A 16,976-nucleotide genomic window follows, 5' to 3' on the forward strand; every position below is an offset into this window, starting at 1 on the left:
CGGTACAGCCTCAAATTCCTACGATGTGACCGAGCAAAAGCAAGCTAAGCGCCACCTGTTGATGCTTGACTAAAGCTTGCTGTTCTGGAGGGCCCTATTTCTTTCTATTTTGTGCAGTTCGTTGTATCACAGTTATACGATGCAAAATGGAGCCTTTCGACAATCCAAATCCGTTCGCCAGCGATGGCGCCAGAGATAATAATGGACCTGGAGCCGCTGTCACTGAGAATCACAACACTGGCGACAACGAGTTGCTTTCGCCTGTCTCACCGACAGTCTGTCGGACACAGAGTCAGAACCCACAAACTTTAAATGGCGATGAATTGCTACACCCACCATCACCAACAGAACACCGCCCGTCCAGCGAGGCATCGAAGCCACGCAGTCTGTCGAAGCAAAGGACCAAAAGCGACCACGGCGAGGACAATATGGAGAAGCACCATACCATGGACAAGCTCAAGTCTGCCGCAGAGGACGTCCAAGCAGGTGTTCTTGACAAAGTCAGGACTGTCCGACACAAGCTTCATATGGACAGCATGCATGCCTACGGAGTCATCCGATTCTTAAACCCCACGAACATCCGCATGCGTGTGAGATATCAGAGCGACTCTGATGAGAATGCCAGTAGAGCCGAGGAGCGAGAGCTCATCTGGCGGGCTCGAGACAATCGCAAGGGCAGGAACTCGATAGCAGTGCCGAGACTGGACCTAGACTCAGACGATGGCGACAATTCATTCTTGCCACTGCAGTTTACTCCTCGAATGTCGTCAAACCTCAAGCACATTCGGACCAATCTGTGGACCATGATCTCGACCTTCCCTTATTGGGACATGGCGTTTTGGAGCGGTTGGTCGTATACCATCGGTTCTGCCTTGTTTATCTGTGATGGCGTCCTCGCGTGGTATCCGGTAGCACACGGCGAAGACTCCATGTCCGAGACTGCGAAAAAATATGCTGGCCCACTCAGTTTCTTTTTCGGTGCAATCTTCTATCAAATCGGTGCCGTAGCAGCGTATCTTGAGGCTGTTAATGATGGCAGTTTTCATGGATCCGCTATGCGAAGGCTTCTGCATGGCCATGATGACGACAACAAGAAGCTTCTGGACGAGAAAATCCACAACTTCTTCAGCCATCTAAATCCTGCTCATCGGCATCGTGAGGAGACCTATGCTGCCATTGTTGATCCTGAAGCGGGCTGGAAGACCAAAGAAGCTCGTCATCTTCGCCCCGGTTCAATCTATCCAGATGGCACATCTCCCGCGCCTAGAAGAGGTGCAGTAGACATGGGCCGCGAGGAAGGCGACACGAGCATTTACATGTCTTGGAGATGGTGGCCAACTTGGCACGCTCTCAGGACCCATCATGTCTACGAAATTGGCTACCTGGCTTGTGCCATCCAACTCTTCGGCGTGACTCTATATGGCGTGACTGCGATTGTTGTTCTTCCTGGCATCCTCGACAGCCTCGAGTGGTGGCAAGAATTAGGAGCCTACTGGTATCCTCAAGTCATAGCAGCCGCATGTTTCCTGATCGCCAGTCTCATGTTCATGTTAGAGACCCAAGAGAAGTGGTATAAACCAGAGCCAAAAGTCTTAGGATGGTGGGTCGGTGCCTGGGCAACGGTTGGTAGTGTTGGCTTCGAGCTGATCGCCATATTCGGAATTCTAGCACATACTCGCGGCTGGGCCGAATACCAGAGTGATCTCTCCACCATCTGGGGATCAAGCGCTTATTTCATGTGTAGCGTGCTCCAATGGTACGAAGCCGTCAACAAGAATCCCATTGAGGAACTGTTCAACGAACCCGGCGAGATGAAGAGCTCCCAAGTCCACCCGATTTGATCTGGAGCCTGTTCCTTGCACGTGAAGCGACCGGATCATCATGGCGGACGGCGGACCCACGCAATAATATGATGTTGGTATCTATCTTAAGCGTCTCCTGAAAGATCTGACTATCGACCTGATAATAACGATCTTGTTGTTTCCAATTTGCGGATGCAGGGTTGCGCTGCCAGCCCGTTTGAGCAGGGAGTGCTGAATCAGCCCACACCTCCCAGATCGAAGCATTTTATGGCCGTGTTTATCTGCTACAAGCCTTGTGCCTGAATCGTTTCTTGATTTCGGCACTCATGATTCGTCTGACCGAGCGTAAGCATCAATGATACCAGCAACCTCGTGGATCGCAAGGAATGGGCGGGGATGTATGAGGCCTGGGGTACAAGTCTGGAGATTCCTAGCTGTACCGAACAAGTAATGGGTGGCATTTTCGCAAACAAGATGGAACGACTGTCAACACTTCACTTGACTTGCATGTCACACTCATCCAGATGAGCACCACTGTCGTCGAGATGGTCACAGCAGAACTTCCTGCTCACGGCCTTCCGCCAACCATAAGCAGACCCTCCTGCGCGAACCAATGGCGACACCGATGACTAGGCAGATGGCCCCAAGTCCAAATGGCCAGTGGCTCTGGACCTCGCTGGAGGAGCTACACCATGCCGAATCGAAGGCGAAGTCGCCGACCTTGTCGTTCATGGCGAAATATCCAAGGAGATTGAAGATAACTTTGACCGCGTTATATGCGATCCATGTGTGGCTCCAGATCCGAACAATGTACCCATTGCTGGAGACGGGAATGTGTCAGTCTTTCAGTTTCACAATGGGAGGGTTGATATGAAGACAAAGAATATGTTGAGACCGAGCGATTCAAGTTGCAGAGAAAGGCGAACAATGCCACTTTTTCGTCCTTTCACGCGTCATTTTTGCGTGAGGTGAGTATTGTCGAGGTACCGACTTCGTTCAGCACTGACAGTATGCAGAGCGGCAGTCGATAGCACGGCGAATATCAAGCTTGTATACTGGGCGGGTCTCCTGCTTGCTATGAAAGAAGTTGCTTCTCGGAACAAGATGCTACGATCCCTTCAAGAGCCAGATCACATCGAAGATTTTCACAGCACATCTAAAATACGATCCGATAACGGACGAGCTTGTAGTCTTTGGCTACGAAGCAAAGACACATCGATCGTAATGGAAATTGCGAGAATGGGCTCTGGAGCAACCCAGGGTTCCTACACGGCATGGCCATGACGCCAAATTCGATCACCCTGTTCGTCTGGCCCTTCGAAGCCAACGTCGCTCGAATGAAGAAAGGCGAAAACCACTGAGCCTAGGACTACACGTGAGGCGCAACATTCATATTCATTCCCCAAGACGCTACAAATCCCAACGCAGGCTGGAAACCAAACGAAGTCCGCTCATGCCCATCTCCAGACTCCCAAAGCAGATTTCGTACGCAAGAAGTTCGATCCCACCAAAAAACCCCAATCGCAGCAAAATTGAAGATTTTAAAAAAAAGTTAGTCATCTTGGACTAGTTTCCGAGACTCGGTAAAAGATTCATGACTTTGAAATATGATCTTTTTTTTCTTCCCTTCCTTTCTTTTTGCATGATTGTTTTCGTGCTACAAAGTTCGGATGGTGCGAAGAATATGTATCAGGGTTTGAATGGTTTTGGCGCAATGTTCGAATAAAACGGGAAAGAGGGCACCTACATAGGAGTGAAGATGCTCCCGAAGGAGATGGGTAGGTTATGGCTCTTATTGAAAGAGATGTAGCGAATCCTTACGACGTCGTTGAGAAGCCTGTTGCTGTGGTATAACTGCGTCTGCCTGCATATGATAGTAACTGAGACATTGTCCTTGCGAAGGATTTAGTTGGATATTATCCGAATATCCACAACCGATTCCTGATTTCCAATGTTAGTAGCGGTACGGGAGTTCTAGAACCGACATACATAGTACTCAACAAGAGAAGAAGGCCAGGATGATTTCGGTGCTACGAGGTTGCCATGTTGCATGATCACCGTCAATCTCGATACCTTGTGCATTGTCGCGTGTGAAGTTTATTTCCAAAGGATATAGACGTGATCCCCACAGATCTCCCGTCTCCACAAATCCATCGTTTCTTTCCTTGTCGTCCCTCCCCAGCCTCGAGACTCGTCTTCTCCTGAATTCTTTCTCGGACGGGATTAAATTCGAAAAAATGTTCGGCAATTGAGATCGGCAGAAAAAGAAAGGGCCGGGCCGGCAGAGCCTGGAAGAGAACAGACACAACAGACAGGATGCTGCAGCGAGATCGAATGACTTATTACTCGAGAGGTAAGTTACCAGTAGTCAGCCTGATGAATGCGGCTATACGGTGCGTTCACTAACTCCTTCGTTTCTCATAGAATTTTCACGCGAGTGTCACATATGTCAATTTTGTAAAAGCATCTATTCCAGACGCGATGCTCTCCAACGACACACCATCATCTGTTCCAAACGAGGCTCCAATCCGCTTCCAGATTTCCGCAGGGCTCGGGGTCGAGACCGACATGCTTGCAGCTCTTGTGCTACGAAGAAAATGTCATGCGACGGAGCATCCCCGTGCGGGACGTGTGTTTCACGAGGACTGTGTTGTTTGAGGGCAGGTTCTGATACTAGCTCGACGACTACATCTCCGCCTACAACTGCGGAAGTCACAGATGAAGCTGGAGAAGATCACGCCGACAAAGCTTGCTCCGTGGCGTTCTTGCTTCGTGATAGAGAGGAGGAGCTTTTCCCGCCTGGCTTCAATTTTTCTAGATGTACGCCCAGGTCATCTACGGCATCGAGAGGGCAGGTCGAAGTCTACGTGCCGTCCAAGGGGTGCGGGAATACGAACATGGGTCTCGATTTCGAGTTCCTGGAGAGTCTCCTCAATCCGTCATTCTCCGGCGCGGATGCATGGCCTGGAGGAGATGCGTCACCCTTGGAGACTGGGCTCGATGCTCCTCAGATCCCAAACGGTGATGATGACGACGATATCTATGGCGTTTCCGATAATGAAGACAAGCTGGATGTCATCATCAAGAGCATCCTTTGCGTGCCCAGTGTCACCAGAATGGGTGAAGCAGAGCAGGAGTCGGTGACGGCGCAGCTGAAGCATCTTTTCGCACCCACTTCCACGGCGAAGTTTCTTCGATATTACTTCGATTGCTGGCACCCAAACTGTCGATATGTGCATAAGCCTTCGTTCAGAGTGGATGATACGAATGAGCCTTTGTTGGCGAGTATGGCTCTGCTCGGGGCCATGTACTCCCCTGACGAGGATGAGAGGACGATGGCGAGCGAGATCATGTACCATGCGGAGAAGTATGTCTTCTTCCATGAGCCCTTGTTTGGAGAGCAAAGTGTCGGCAAGTGCAGTGCTGCGGCTCAGCATGGAGATTTCCAGACGATCCAAGCAGGACTTTGCATGCTCATCATACAGTTCTGGACTGGCGATGAAGCTGCGAAACAGAGAGCCATGGCACTTAGATTTGACCAGACCTTCAAGGCTGCGCAAGCGAGTGGCTTATTGGGGGCTAGACAGCAGCTCGACGATCGGCTTTCTGAATCATCTTGGTTGAGAAAAGAGTGTATGATTCGGTAAGCGATTCGATACCTACTACATTACGAAGGAATGCTGACGGATGAGCTGCTAGTACTGCGACATGGATCATACTTCTGGACTGCGCTTTCCTCTTCTACAAAGGTATACCTTTGCGAGTCCCAAGCTCCGAAATTGAAGGCGACTTTCCTTGCGATGAAGCAATATTCGATGCCTCACATCCCTTTACAGAGCCTGAGTTCAACTTCAGACGAACAGTATCGCCTTGCTCGGCATTTCGAGCGCTGTTTTCGAGCGAGCTATCGATGTCATTGACAATGTTGGATACATTCATTCTCGTGCATATGCTGTACCGCTATGCCAATGATCTGCTACAATTAGCTTTGTTTCGTCAAGTGATGACGCCAGTCGCAGGCATGTTAGCGGAGACGGTGAGAGCGCTCGATACATGGCATGAGCACTGGGAAGCACTGAAGGAGGAGGCCGTCAGGCGGCGAGTATGGGGAAAGATGGGCTTCTACAGGAATGGCAACCAGTATGAAGCCGCAACAAGGTTACTTCTGTCCGAGACTGCAAGACCGCATCTGACAACGCTGGTCAAGAGTCATGTGGATCGGCTGGATCTGCTGAAGAGGCTGACGTCGGCGGACTGGCAGGGTTGAGCTGCGTGGCGTGTAATGGAGACGAGAAGCTTTCTTGTGCAAGAAATCGTGCATCGGCGCACTCGATTATGATAGCATTGCGGCAGTAGCAGTGGTACCGAGACCGAAAGATATGCTTACAATCATGTGTGGAAGCACTGGAAGGGATGAGGCATTGGCATTGGTATCCTAGACCTTGAGGGCTGGCATGCTTCTTCGGCGCTTTTGAGGTTTGGGGGTCATCCCGGAACCTGTGCGCTGTGCTGCGGCGACGACATTATTGCCATGCACGAGAGAAGGCAGCGAGCATTGGTGCAGGAGTCTCGAAATCGCACGAGGTGCTCGTAGAATCAGGTTTGGATAATGAGGATGGCTTGGATGTAACGAAATGATGCGAGGGTATAATTAGGGTTGGCGCTAGCGCTCTCCGGTAGTCGGTCCACACGATTTCTTGGCACCGATTTGCAATTTGCTTCGAGACTGCGCTTCAAGACGACTTCTCCTTCCTCACGGTCGAGAACCACACAACCGCCGACAATACAGACAAGATGGGTGTCGTAAGTGCGCACGCGTGGAAGAGCACTGGAGCAGGATATGAGACATCGAGAGGCGCGCATTTGGTGCGGCAACGCGGGTGGTCTTGCGAGATTGGAGACACATTCTTTGGCCTACTCGATATCACCTATGCCGCCCAGCGCTCTCCAGTCGTCTATTGCAAGACATTTCGCTGATATCTCTGTAGGATTTGGACAAGCACCACGTGGTCTCCGGCCACCGCAAGGTACATATACCTGCTATGAGCATCGAGAATGACTGAGTTCTCTGCGAGTCGAACACATATTGACTTATGTGTTTAGGCGCCACACAGCACCAACCCATACCGAAAGTTGTTGCACAAGCTGTACACTTTCCTCAACCGCCGCACAGAGAGCAAGTTCAATGCTACTGTCTTGAGGAGGTACGTAAGAGCAGGCGCGCGCACTGGAGGACATGAAGGCCTCTCAAGATATGAGGAGCAGTGCTAATTCACAATAGACTGCGCATGTCGCGCATCAACACCCCACCTCTCTCCCTCTCCAAGATTGTCGCTGTCTCTGCCAACAAGCACAGCGCCAAGGCTCACGAGGGCAAGATCCGCGCTGTCGTCGGCACTGTCACCGATGACAACCGCCTCCTGGAGGTCCCAAAGCTGAGCATCTGCGCTCTCAAGTTCACCGCTACCGCCCGTGCTCGCATTGAGAAGGCCGGCGGTGAGTGCCTCACCTTCGATCAGCTCGCTCTCCGTGCCCCGACTGGGTCCAACGTCATCCTTCTCCGCGGTCCAAAGAACGCCCGTGAGGCTGTCAAGCACTTCGGCTTCGGCCCACACACCGACAAGAAGCCATACGTCGAGAGCAAGGGACGCAAGTTCGAGCGTGCCCGTGGTCGCAGACGATCGCGTGGTTTCAAGGTCTAAGCGACTCACTCATTTCTGGGTGTGGGCTTCTGACGGGATTATGGCATGGTGCAGGCGCATCTTTTATGATCAGCGGTCCAAAAAGGACATGAAAAGATGCATCCGGTGTTCTATGTGGTTTGGCAAGGGCTGGGAATGCGGCGTTGCACGTCGGCTATGCAGTTCGGGGAATGAAATAGCATCTGACCATCAACTCCCGATGGATCACATCATTTGAGCTCTCGTTCCGTGCCCAATCGTTCCTTCTTGTACTACGAACGTGAACGTGCCGATGACGGGTACCGGGATCTTTCCAGCCCGGATCCGTCGAAGCCCATGCGAGCAAGTGATTATTATTCTGATTAGTTCGTCCGGCAGCACCGGAAGTAACAGGCACATCCTACATTGTTTGTTCTCGCGATCGTCATAGAGCAAAGGCAGTCGGGACAATATAATCGCGCATTCCCCGAGAACGGGTGGGTTTTGGGAGGCAGCTGCCCGAACTTTATTGCTGCAATCTGAGCTCAGTGAGCTGGGCAATTTTTTGACAGACCCTTCCAAGTTCCTGTCCGCCTCACCCTCTGCACAGCTCTGTCTCGCACGTGTCACAAGCTTCCGCCACTACCAGGAGCATGCATTGAATGCAATCGCGCTTTCACGAGGAATTCATTAGCAGCACAGAGACCTGCACTACAGCGAAAGAAGCGGGCAGAATGGCCTCCGACAAAGTAGTTGGAGTTCTTGGCGGCGGCCAGCTGGGACGCATGCTGGTTGAGGCAGCAAACCTGCTCGAGATCAGAGTCAACTTCCTCGATGCCCCCGGATCGAGCGCAAAGCAGGTGGCCAACCACGACGGCCATGTTGATGGCTCTTTCAAGGACCGCAGAGCCATCCAGAAATTGGCCGCCAAGTCCGACGTCGTGACCGTGGAGATCGAGCATGTCGACACAGAAATGCTCGAAGAGATTAGCGAAACGGTCGATGTCCAACCGCACTGGAAAACGCTCCGCATGATCCAAGACAAGTACAATCAGAAGTGGCACCTGAAGAAAAACGGCGTCGCCACCACTGAGAGTCTGTCGCTGGAGGAACCCACCATCCGAGAGCTTGAGCGTGTCAGTGGCGAGCTTGGCCTGCCGCTGATGCTGAAGTCGAGAAGAGATGCATATGATGGCCGAGGAAACTTTGCTATCAAGACCAAGACCGACTTCCGGCCTGCGCTCGAAGCACTAAGCGTCAACAGAGATCTTTATGCTGAGAAATGGGCAAACTTCAAGATGGAGCTGGCCGTCATGGTTGTAAAGACGGCGAATGAGATCTTGGCCTTTCCCACTACCGAGACTGTCCACGAAGACTCAATCTGCAAGCTCACCTACACTCCTGCGCGAGGTGTAGCTCCAGAAGTGAGCAAGAAGGCTCAAGAGCTCGCCAGGCAAGCAGTGGCATGCTTTGAGGGCAAGGGTGTTTTCGGCGTCGAGATGTTTCTGCTCCTCGATGGACAGACTCTGCTCGTCAATGAAATTGCTCCTCGACCCCACAACAGCGGCCACTACACCATCGAAGGCTGTCCAGTCTCTCAGTATGAAGCGCATCTCAGAGCCATCCTTGACCTGCCTCTCCAACAAGAAGACCTGGAGTTGCGAGAGCCAAGCATCATGCTCAACATTCTCGGAGGCGATGAAGAAGACTCGCATCGCAAGATTGCACGAGCAGCTCTGGCGCAAAGAAGAACAAAGCTACACCTCTACGGCAAGGGCAAATCACGGAAAGGTCGCAAGATGGGCCACCTCACGGTCTGCGCGCCTAGCATGTCCCAAGCAGAACGTCTCATCCAGCCCATGATCGATCTCGTAGACGAAGGCAAACCTCAGACACCATCATTCGCCCACTCCCTCTCATCGGCCACCGAATCTTCTTCTCTGACAACGAGAGACGGACCAACACCCGAACAACAGCCCCTCATAGCCGTCATCATGGGCTCCGACTCCGACCTCACCGTCCTCCAACCCGGTCTCGCCATCCTCAACAAATTCGGCATCCCGTACACCACTCGCATCACATCCGCCCACCGAACTCCAACCTGGATGGCACACTTCGCCTCCCAAGCCTCACAAACCAGCATCAAAGTCATCATCGCCGCAGCAGGCGGAGCAGCTCATCTCCCAGGAATGACCGCAGCTTACACTCCTCTCCCCGTCATCGGAGTCCCCGTGAAACCCACCATCGGAGACGGAATGGACAGTCTTCTCAGCATCTGCAACATGCCTCGCGGCGTGCCGGTCGCGACCGTCAGCATCAACAATAGCGTCAACGCCGCACTCTTAGCCTCCAGAATTCTTGGAACCTACGATAACGGAGTTCGACAGGTTGTGGAGAAATACATGGCAGACTCCGAGAAAGAAGTCATTGTGAAGGATGAGAAATTGACGAAGCTTGGTCCTGATGCTTATGCCGAACAGGTCTTGAGTAAGAAATGATCCCTCTTCTTCCTCCTCCTCCCCCTAACCCCATAATCAGAATAGAAGAAGAACAGCAGCAGCAAAAAAAAGACCCCGTAGATTTACTGCAAAGAAAAATCCTGGGTCTACCTACCAACCTACCCACCTCTCATCCCCCCAAAAAAACATTCTATTCCCACTACTATGCTACTACTACTCCTACCATGATTAAAAAACATATTCTAAAATAAACATAAAAAATCCAGACCACGACTGTCCCCCCACCATCATCCAAACCAACCACGTCGCACCCAGCAAACACGTCCGGGGCTCCAAGACCTCAACACCCACCCCCAACTCGACAACCGAATACATCAACTACCCCCAACGTCGACCTTCGAGCGCAGTTTCAAGGCTTTCGCGACCACTATCCATGTTCAGTCGCAAGGAGAGTCTGGATGGAAGGGAATCGCACTCGAGTCATGGTGGTGGAAGTGGGATATATACTCCTGAAAGGTGAAATGAAACTGGAGATACCTTTTGGGGAGAAGGTTGAAGCTGACGTGATGAGAGGTGAAAAGGATCGTGTGATGTGATTGAGGATGTGATGAGCATGTCTTGGTTGTCTTGGAATGCGGGCGGCTGAATGCTACCCACATGGGCTAGAGATTCGGGTCAGGCCAGGCTAAGTTTATTTTGTGTTGGTGGGTTCATTCGGGCTGGTAGAAAGGGGGTGGTATGGTGTGGGTATGGGTAGTAGATGGTAGGGCAGTATCGGTATTCATCATTGGGAATTGGCTGAAGAGCCTTGCTTGTATTTTGCACCAGTCAATCTATCCTAGTAGATGATGACGTATCGTAAGTTGCGTAAGAAGCAGCGTGGTTGTTGTTGTTCGTGGTATCATGCTAGCTGACGAGTAAAGAAAAAAAACTGGTACATGTAGTAGTGCAAACATGCTCGCTGAATGTTTGATAAGCCGAGAGTCTGTATTCGTCTCTCACTCTAGATCCGATAGGTAGCTCTTTGCAATGAGGTGGTCCTCAGGCGCTTTGTTGCTGGGCGCCTTCCTGTTGAAAAGTAGGAGGTGGCTTCGTGAAGTTCCGATTGCATCGTGATGCATTGCTCTCTCGTCTGTGTACATGATATTGAGGCCGTTCCGACCAGCAGGGTTCCGGACGACGCGTGCGATAAGCCGTGCGATATGATGGTCTTGGTCGATGTCGGAAGACGCGGTTAGACCTCGCCCCAGCCGCCGAGTGCAGCAGATATGGCAGGTCCGCTACCGCTTCCGACGCTGTTGTTACCGATGTCCCAGTAATGGCGCGACGATGCACTTCTAGTGTGGCGACTGCGTTTCGTGCTTTCACTCGCACAGCTTTGACTGCCAGCGCGCTTGCGTTGAAGCACTTGACGCTTCAACAGGCTTTCTCGTCTTCTGGCAGTTGCAGCGCTGGCCCGTGCACGCTCCATAGCTCTTTCCGCGGCTTTGGACACAAGAGGATGCTGTTGCCGAATGATCTCTTGTCGACGCTGGCTTTCTGGCGACGTGCCCATCGCAGACTGTGAGGCGCCGACGGTCGCCCATGATGCGGGAAGTGGCCCGATTGATTCCTCAGCAGTCGGATTGTTGTCGGTCTGTGTGCCACGGGAGAATCGATTCTTCAGGTACTTGAAGATCATCTTCACGTCCACATCGCGCTCCCAATATTCTCGCTCTTTGCGAAGCCTGTCATGGTCTTCGTCGTCCGTCAGATTGTCGGGCTCCTCTTCAATGCCCCATAGCGATGTATCGGCTGGATCGGTTGCCGCCGTCAGTGGCGAAAGTGGTACAGTAGGAGAGAAAGCTTCTTCGATGGGACCGCCTCGTAGGCCTGCCTTTTCTTCTCGTCTTCGCTGACGTAGAGATGGTTGGCGTGGGATGCTTCGTGGTAGCCCCGCGTACTCAAGCTGTTGCTCTTGAGCATTCTTGTATGTGTTGAATGCAGATCCATCATATTCTGAAAGCTGGTGAACGAGAATCCCGAGTTCGCGTGCTATGCGGTCAAGAAGCTTGATTTCCCACGCCGGCTCGGAGTCGTGGAATGCCACACGCGAATCGTGCAGCGCAGCAGCAGCAGCCATGGGTGATTTCTCGGTCGGTGTTGGTGAGGGGTCGACCAGTTGCTCTCCGAAGATGACAGATAGCGTGGCGTCGTCCAATCCTATCAAGTCCTGAATCACCTTTCTCGTGATCCGTCTCCACCACGACTCGCTTGGTTGTTCAACGTGTGCAGCTTCTGATTCTTCAAGGATCACAGAGTCGCTGCGCGTCAAGGTTCGCGATAGTGCTTGCTCGTGTAGGCTTCGTCGCACGTCCATGGCGCTGGTGGCATTGCTCATTCTGCTCATTCGTCTCCGCTGTCGTTGTGTTTCGCGTTCGATCTCATCCAAAACTGCTCTACTCTGGTCTAGTCGCCACTTCTCTATTCGTTCGACGCGCTCGTCTTCTGGGCTGATTTCGTCCTCCTCCTGCAGCTCATCTAGTCTTCGCTGTACACTACTTCGTCGTCTCGCATGTCTGGTGGTCCTTCGATGTGGGTTGTGTCGCTCAAACTGCCACAAGTGTTCTTGTAATGATGTACCTGATGGGAAGGTGCCAAAGCCATCGTGCGTCGGTAAGACGGTTCCGCCACTCTGATCCAGGTTGGCAGGAGAGGGCTGAAACGGGTGATGAAAGGCATGAAGGCCATCGTCCAAGCTGTCGAGCTCAGCGTTCTCGTCCTCAATCTCGGTGCCCAGACAAGTGCCGCTGTCGTCCGGGTTATCATGCGATCTTACATGTGTCTCGAGGGAGGCGATGTCGGAAAGAGTGCGGCGGGTTGCAGTGCGAGGAGTTCTTGAGGTTTGCGACGCGCTTTGTTGGTCGGACTGTGGTGTGAAGAGGATCCATTCGTGTGATTCTTCGGCAGTTGGTCGTGTTGCAGGCGATATCGGGGCGGCGATGTGTTTGGGCGTTGGATCAATTGAGAGTGGTCGCGCAGGACGTGGTCGCTGCTGTGGCTGTTGGAAGGCCATGACGCTGCGAGCTGATAAGGCCGATAAGGGCCAGCCACGACGATGTTGTCGTCGCTAATGACGGTGGCAATGGCAGTGAGGCTGCTGGATGTTGGGCAGTAGTAGTGAGGTGTATAGCAGTCACGCGCCGCTCAGCCGGAAAGAGTAGCGCAGTGCATGCGTGCTTTGGAGCTTGTCGAGCGTGCTCGGGACTGGAGAGCTCAATAATTGATCGGCGCCAGGGACAAGATGACAGTGGCAGTATCCAGGAACAGTGCCGGATTCAAGTGGTGTAGAAAAGGAGGGTATGCGAGCAGACTGGCACGAGGATAGGAGTCCGGTATGCGGTATGGGTATGGACGCGGCGCGATCAGATGACTGTAGCAGAAGCACGAATACACTGTACTACTACTATAGCATTTATACGTAGCTCGAGCCAGGTTCTCGATGCACCTGCCACCAGGAGAGCTTCTTGAGTTCAGTTCCGCGAGTAGAGAGTCGATCCGGGATCCAGCGAATCGTCGACAGTTCCGCGCTCCGTGAAACTTGTGTGTAGCTTTTGTGATTCAAACAAAGAAATGCAAGACGCGGCCGGCGAAGAGAGTAGTGTGCAGAAAGGGAGAAGAGTCATCGTCATCACCCTTATCATCCTCATCGTCTACCTAGTATCTATCATACTGCTAGTACGGTATGTCGTATTTTCCACTTCCACGTCCAATCTCAGCCTCGATAAGCACTTAGCTACATGTACCCTACCGTACTGCTACCTCCTCGCTGTTTATTCGCGTCTTGAGCAACTGTTTCCTGGCTGATAGATAAGCACACTGCCAGCTTCTCGTTCTATCGATGACGTTTACAGTTGAACCTCGCGAATACACGCCGCTGTCGCTGCCAGAGACATCATTTTGTACTGACTATACCGCGGGTTATCACAGGCCAAATACCGGCCTGTACGGAACCGCCATCGCCATCGCCATCGCCATTCTGCCCTCGGCCACCAATCTCGCCGTGTGCTATCGCGTCTTTGCCTGACAAGCCCAACCTTGCCCTGAAGCTGAGGAACAGGATTTGATTCAACCTCGCATTCCTTTCACTCTCATAATAGCATTTTCTCGTCTGTAGCCTGAAAAGGCCAACTGCGACCCATCATGAAACCCGATGTCGTGCCACCGCAGTGACCACACCTCGAAAGCGTGGCCTGAGAACTCTCATTCTTCGAGAAAGGTGTTCGAAACGAGCCCCTGTTTCGCACGCTTCGCTTCTCTCACCGAACGCACGCCGTGCATCAGGAGTCACGAACCTGCATACTGTAGCTGCTTCTGCGGAAAGCCGTGCGTCATCGTGCCGCTCCATCAGCACCACCTAACTCCATGAATGGAACGACCTTATCAGACTGCCGACCACCACATCAGCGATATCAATGTCGCTAGTTCAATGCAGTTGAGATGCGAAACTTCTGTTCCGCCACGGCCCGCCATGCTACTTCTTTACGCTCCTCCTGACCTTGGCTCGTGACTGCACACTCATCCACGTGAGACTTCAGACGCCAACAACCTCAATACCCACTTTTACAAACACTTCATCTGCCATCGCCACGTCATGATGCAAGTCCACGAGACCATGACTGAAGAGTGACTTCACAGATCCATACCGTCCACGAGCATACCAGGATGACCTTACCTCAAATATTTTCCTCAATCCGGGATCCGAAGTCCTACCAAGCTATCGGCGAATGACACAAGCTATCGGTACGGTACCGCAAAACTTGTACAGCGTCGTCTGAAGACTCTGATTCTTCCCCATTCTGCCCGAGCAAGGGTTTAGCAGACTTTTCATTCATTGTCACGCACTGGACGCTCATCACGAGCGCAGCCTCAGAAACTTCGCAGGTCTGCTCTGTAAGACTGTCAGCTCGCAATGAACACAGCTTCAAAGTTGACATTTCACATCAAGATAGACGACAGATAACACAAAACGCACGAAAGCATCAATTACAAGTCTTCCCTATCACCACCCAGGAAACGTACAAAAAAACTTCGTCCCAACATAATCCCCCTCATCATCCTTCATCTCCTCAACCTGACAATACTTCCCACTCTGACTCCCACTCTCAATCCAAGACCACCTCCCATACCCCTTCGCATCACTCTTAAAAACAAACCAATCCAACGTCCCATCATCCGGACTCCCATAAACAAACTCCAACTCCGTCGTACACCCCGCTCCATCCACCCTCCTAACCTTCAACTCCTGCGGCAAGTCCCCTTTCAAAGAAACCTCCCCACCAACCCCAACTCGTCTCGAATCCGCACGATCAAGATCTTGATAATCTCCATCAACATACGTCTGCGCACTAGCTTTCAAAAAATCCCCATCATCGCCCGTCACTTCCACAGTGACGAAGTAAGCTTTGATATCGTCCTTCTCCCCATCGATTCGGTATTTGTTGTGGGAATTGGCGTCGTAGGGCCATTCGAGGGTTCCGACTTGCAACTGACGAGTGGAGGTTTGTACGAGGGCGGACATGTGGAATTGTCGGCCGTCGTTTTGGCAGGAATTGTAGGATGGTGGTGTGCAGTAGGAGAGGAGATCGGTCTTGGCTTTGACGTCGTCGGCGTTGGTGTCGTCGAATTCCGACATGTCGAATTCGACGTGGAAGGTGTCGCCTGTGACGAATCTGGAGGTTCCGAGGCCTGTGCGACATATGTGTTGTGTTAGTACGAGGTTCAGGTTCCGGATGATTATTTTTGACGCTTCTTACGTTTGCTTTCGTATTTTTTTCCTGCTTTGTAATGGCCTGCTCCGTCGCGAAAATTGACCCATTGTTTCGAACCTTTGGAATTATCTTCGGCAGTGATGCAGCGGAGAGAGTGCTGAGGCGGGTTGGCAGTAGGGTCGAAAGGATCATTCTTGAAGTCAGCCATAGGCCACTCGTCAGTCTGCAGCTGTCTCTGGGAGTCCTTGGTTGGCTTTTGTCGGCTCCATGGATACATATCCCAGAAGCGCTGTCCGAAAGGCCAAGCTGCGCATGGCGTGCCACGGGTCACAGTCGTGCCGGCTTGAACCCGATTTTCATCGTTGTTGGAGGAGGAGTCGTATGTGTAGGTTACGGCAGTAGTCGAGCCTTGAGCACCTCTCACACAGTTCTGGTACCAGCATGCATTCTGACATGCTTCTCTGGCTTTCTTGCAGTTCATCATCATGGTTCCGCGAAAGGCTGCTCGTTTGGTCAGTGATCGCTTGACCAAGGTCTGTCCATTCGCCTCTCCATAGGGAACATAAGCGCTGAACTCGTCGTGAACCTCATCGGGATCGGCTCTGAGGAAGGAGGGTGGTTCGGGTTCACCATCGTCCTCGTTCGTATGGGTGGAACTGATGATGTCTTTCGTTGGTCTGTCGTCGGGACTCTCAATAATCTCTGATATGTTTGGCGGCCGGAAGTGGTCCAGGGGCACGGCAGATGGCTGTGGTATGAGCGTCGCGATGGGTTGTGGTCTTCCAACCAAAACCGCTTTGAGCGCGTCTTGGGCGAAAGTTGGAATCGCCAAAGAAGAGAGTGCAAGCAACATGAAAGTCATCTTGAATAGAAAAGGTGGAGGGCTTGACTGTGAATGCTGATTTGGCTTACCCATAGACACGAACATTGGCCCTTTATCATCTATACATGACTGCGGCTTCATGGGCCTCTCGGACTCTCAAAATACCATACTGATACCCTTGCACGATGGTGTCTCCAGACTTGGACTGTGGATACCAGCGTGTCACCAACATCTCGAGATGAGAGGCCAAGATGAGTGGGTGCCAAGGCTATGCTCGTTTCTGGTGCATGCCGAACGACATAGTGCGAAGGTGAGACCATCGTTCAATTTTGCCGCCCGTGCTTGCGATCGATGTGAGAGGAAGAGTAGAGCGAGGGATTTGGTCGGAGATTATTTTAGGTTTGCACTGCCCGAGCCGTCTCCCGGTGGTCTGTGCACTCAAGATCGTATCGGGCCAGCTTCGATCCACTTTCTGTGAAACA

At 52.1% G+C, this 16,976-nt stretch overlaps 7 protein-coding genes across 7 annotated transcripts; 5 read left to right on the plus strand and 2 right to left on the minus strand.

Moving 5' to 3' along the window:
* Positions 1-446: 446 nt before the first annotated feature.
* On the plus strand, positions 447-1,841 carry MYCFIDRAFT_26072 (uncharacterized protein; the record flags this gene model as incomplete). Its single annotated transcript, XM_007929706.1, has 2 exons — positions 447-1,155; positions 1,246-1,841. 2 exons carry the CDS (start codon positions 447-449, stop codon positions 1,839-1,841), a joined length of 1,305 nt encoding a protein of 434 aa, XP_007927897.1.
* Positions 1,842-4,873: 3,032 nt separating this feature from the next.
* MYCFIDRAFT_7209 (uncharacterized protein) lies at positions 4,874-5,377 on the plus strand (the record flags this gene model as incomplete). Its single annotated transcript, XM_007929687.1, has 1 exon — positions 4,874-5,377. A coding segment is annotated over one exon (504 nt), but the record flags the coding sequence as incomplete, so codon positions are not given.
* Positions 5,378-5,580: 203 nt separating this feature from the next.
* Positions 5,581-6,069, plus strand: MYCFIDRAFT_26911 (uncharacterized protein; the record flags this gene model as incomplete). Its single annotated transcript, XM_007929716.1, has 1 exon — positions 5,581-6,069. A coding segment is annotated over one exon (489 nt), but the record flags the coding sequence as incomplete, so codon positions are not given.
* A 498-nt stretch (positions 6,070-6,567) lies between these two features.
* On the plus strand, positions 6,568-7,469 carry MYCFIDRAFT_208218 (uncharacterized protein; the record flags this gene model as incomplete). Its single annotated transcript, XM_007930105.1, has 4 exons — positions 6,568-6,605; positions 6,791-6,829; positions 6,906-7,006; positions 7,084-7,469. Coding segments are annotated over exons 1-4 (534 nt in total), but the record flags the coding sequence as incomplete, so codon positions are not given.
* A 394-nt stretch (positions 7,470-7,863) lies between these two features.
* Positions 7,864-10,722, plus strand: MYCFIDRAFT_215799 (uncharacterized protein). The gene is made up of 3 exons (XM_007930106.1): positions 7,864-9,949; positions 10,188-10,437; positions 10,503-10,722. The coding sequence occupies exons 1-3, from the start codon at positions 8,125-8,127 to the stop codon at positions 10,510-10,512; spliced, it is 2,085 nt and encodes a 694-aa protein (XP_007928297.1). The 5' UTR covers positions 7,864-8,124; the 3' UTR covers positions 10,513-10,722.
* Positions 10,707-13,030, minus strand: MYCFIDRAFT_204137 (uncharacterized protein). The gene has a single exon (XM_007930107.1). It carries the CDS (start codon positions 12,974-12,976, stop codon positions 11,156-11,158), a length of 1,821 nt encoding a protein of 606 aa, XP_007928298.1. The 5' UTR covers positions 12,977-13,030; the 3' UTR covers positions 10,707-11,155.
* Positions 13,031-14,962: 1,932 nt separating this feature from the next.
* On the minus strand, positions 14,963-16,533 carry MYCFIDRAFT_197824 (uncharacterized protein; the record flags this gene model as incomplete). The annotated part of the gene is made up of 2 exons (XM_007930108.1): positions 14,963-15,648; positions 15,717-16,533. The coding sequence occupies 2 exons, from the start codon at positions 16,531-16,533 to the stop codon at positions 14,963-14,965; spliced, it is 1,503 nt and encodes a 500-aa protein (XP_007928299.1).
* Positions 16,534-16,976: the final 443 nt, after the last annotated feature.

This window comes from Pseudocercospora fijiensis, assembly GCF_000340215.1.
Source record: "Pseudocercospora fijiensis CIRAD86 unplaced genomic scaffold MYCFIscaffold_6, whole genome shotgun sequence".
Taxonomy (NCBI): Eukaryota; Fungi; Ascomycota; class Dothideomycetes; order Mycosphaerellales; family Mycosphaerellaceae; genus Pseudocercospora; species Pseudocercospora fijiensis.

Coding starts and splice junctions, on each gene's coding strand:
- MYCFIDRAFT_215799 (XM_007930106.1), top strand. CDS start 8,125: ATGCAATCGCGCTTTCACGAGGAATTCATTAGCAGCACAGAGACCTGC. Junction 9,950..10,187: donor TTATGCCGAACAGGTCTTGA/GTAAGAAATGAT, acceptor TAAAAAATCCAG/ACCACGACTGTCCCCCCACC.
- MYCFIDRAFT_204137 (XM_007930107.1), bottom strand. CDS start 12,976: ATGGCCTTCCAACAGCCACAGCAGCGACCACGTCCTGCGCGACCACTC.